This window comes from Eimeria mitis, genomic scaffold, assembly GCF_000499745.2.
Source record: "Eimeria mitis Houghton genomic scaffold, Emh_scaff2243, whole genome shotgun sequence".
In the NCBI taxonomy this organism is placed as follows: domain Eukaryota; phylum Apicomplexa; class Conoidasida; order Eucoccidiorida; family Eimeriidae; genus Eimeria; species Eimeria mitis.
The window spans coordinates 7,522-8,753 of record NW_013570571.1 but is presented as its reverse complement, the minus strand read 5'-3'; the positions used below and the strand labels follow the sequence as shown (position 1 = coordinate 8,753).

At 58.7% G+C, this 1,232-nt stretch overlaps 1 protein-coding gene across 1 annotated transcript in view; it reads right to left on the bottom strand.

The window, feature by feature from the left end:
- Positions 1–251: 251 nt before the first annotated feature.
- EMH_0050890 (uncharacterized protein) overlaps positions 252–1,232 on the bottom strand; it is a gene marked incomplete at both ends in the record, with an annotated part of 1,650 nt that continues 669 nt past the window's right edge. Inside the window, 3 exons of the mRNA XM_013496699.1 lie at positions 252–315; positions 363–388; positions 461–1,219. Coding sequence (XP_013352153.1) covers positions 252–315; positions 363–388; positions 461–1,219 — 849 coding nt within the window. The remainder of the gene's footprint in view (positions 316–362; positions 389–460; positions 1,220–1,232) is intronic.

Sequence of the window (1,232 nt, the reverse complement as noted above, 5' to 3'; positions counted from 1 at the left end):
GCTGCTGTTGCTGCTGCTGCTGCTGCTGCTGTTGCTGCTGCTGCTGCTGCTGCTGTTGCTGCTGCTGTTGTTGCTGTTGCTGATGCACAGCATGTCTGTTGCTGCTGCTGCTGCTGCAGCAACAGCAGGCGCTGCTGCTGCTGCTGCTGCTCTGTCTCTGTTTCTCAAGAGAGAAGGAGGAGGCAAGAAAGGAGCAGCAGCAGCAGCAGCAGCAGCTTCTGCTGCTGCATCTTCTGCTGTTACATATGCTGCTAGTGCTGCTGCTGCTGCTGCTGCTCGACGACGCGGCCGCTGCCACCGCTCCACCCAGTCCTCCTGCACCCAAACCCTAAACCCTAAACCCTAAACCCTAAACCCTAAACCCTTGAAGCTTTATCTCCACAGCTATCTGCTCAACAAGACAACCCTTATACTACATCTAGGGTTTAGGGTTTAGGGTTTAGGGTTTAGGGTTTCTCACGTCACTACTATCCAGCTCAATCACTTCTACGGCTTCATCATCGTTATCGTCAGCAGCAGCAGCAGCAGCGCCTGCTGCTGCTGCTGCTGCTGTTGCGGTTGCTGCTGCTGCTGCTGCTGGGGGATTCGCCTCCTGTGTGTTCGCTGCTGCTGCTGCTGCTGCTGCTCCTTCTACTACACCTGCTGCTGCTTCTGCACCACCATCCGATGCTGCTGCTGCTGCTGCTGCATCAGCTGCTGCTGCTGCATCAGCTGCTGCCGCTGCATCTGCCGCTGCTGCCTCAGCTGCTGCTGCTGCTGCTGCTGCTGCTGCTGCTGCACTTGCGGCACTTTCTGCTGCTGTTGCAGAGTCTGGAGCTGCTGAGGCGAAGCTGGCAGGAAGCGCTGCTGCTGCTGCTGCTGCTGCTGCTGTTGGTGCCGCTTCTATTGCTGCTTCTTCTGTTGCTGCTCCTGCTTCTGCTGCTGCTGCTGCTGCTGCTGGGCGCATGCAGCGAGCTTCAGGAGTCTCATCGTGGCGTGCAGCAGCAGCAGCTGCTGCTCTTCTTGCTGCTGCTCCTGGGGGGTATAGGCCCAAGCATTTGTCTCCAGCTACTGCAGCAGCAGCAGCAGCAGCAGCAGCATCAGCAGCATCAGCAGCAGTAGCAGCAGCAGCAGGCGCTGCAGCAGCTGCAGCAGCAGCAGCAGAAGTTGGCGCTGCTGCTGAAGGAGAAACAACACCGTCTGCTGCAGCTGCTGCAGCAGACGGGGGCTGCTGCCTCTCCTGTGTGTTCGGA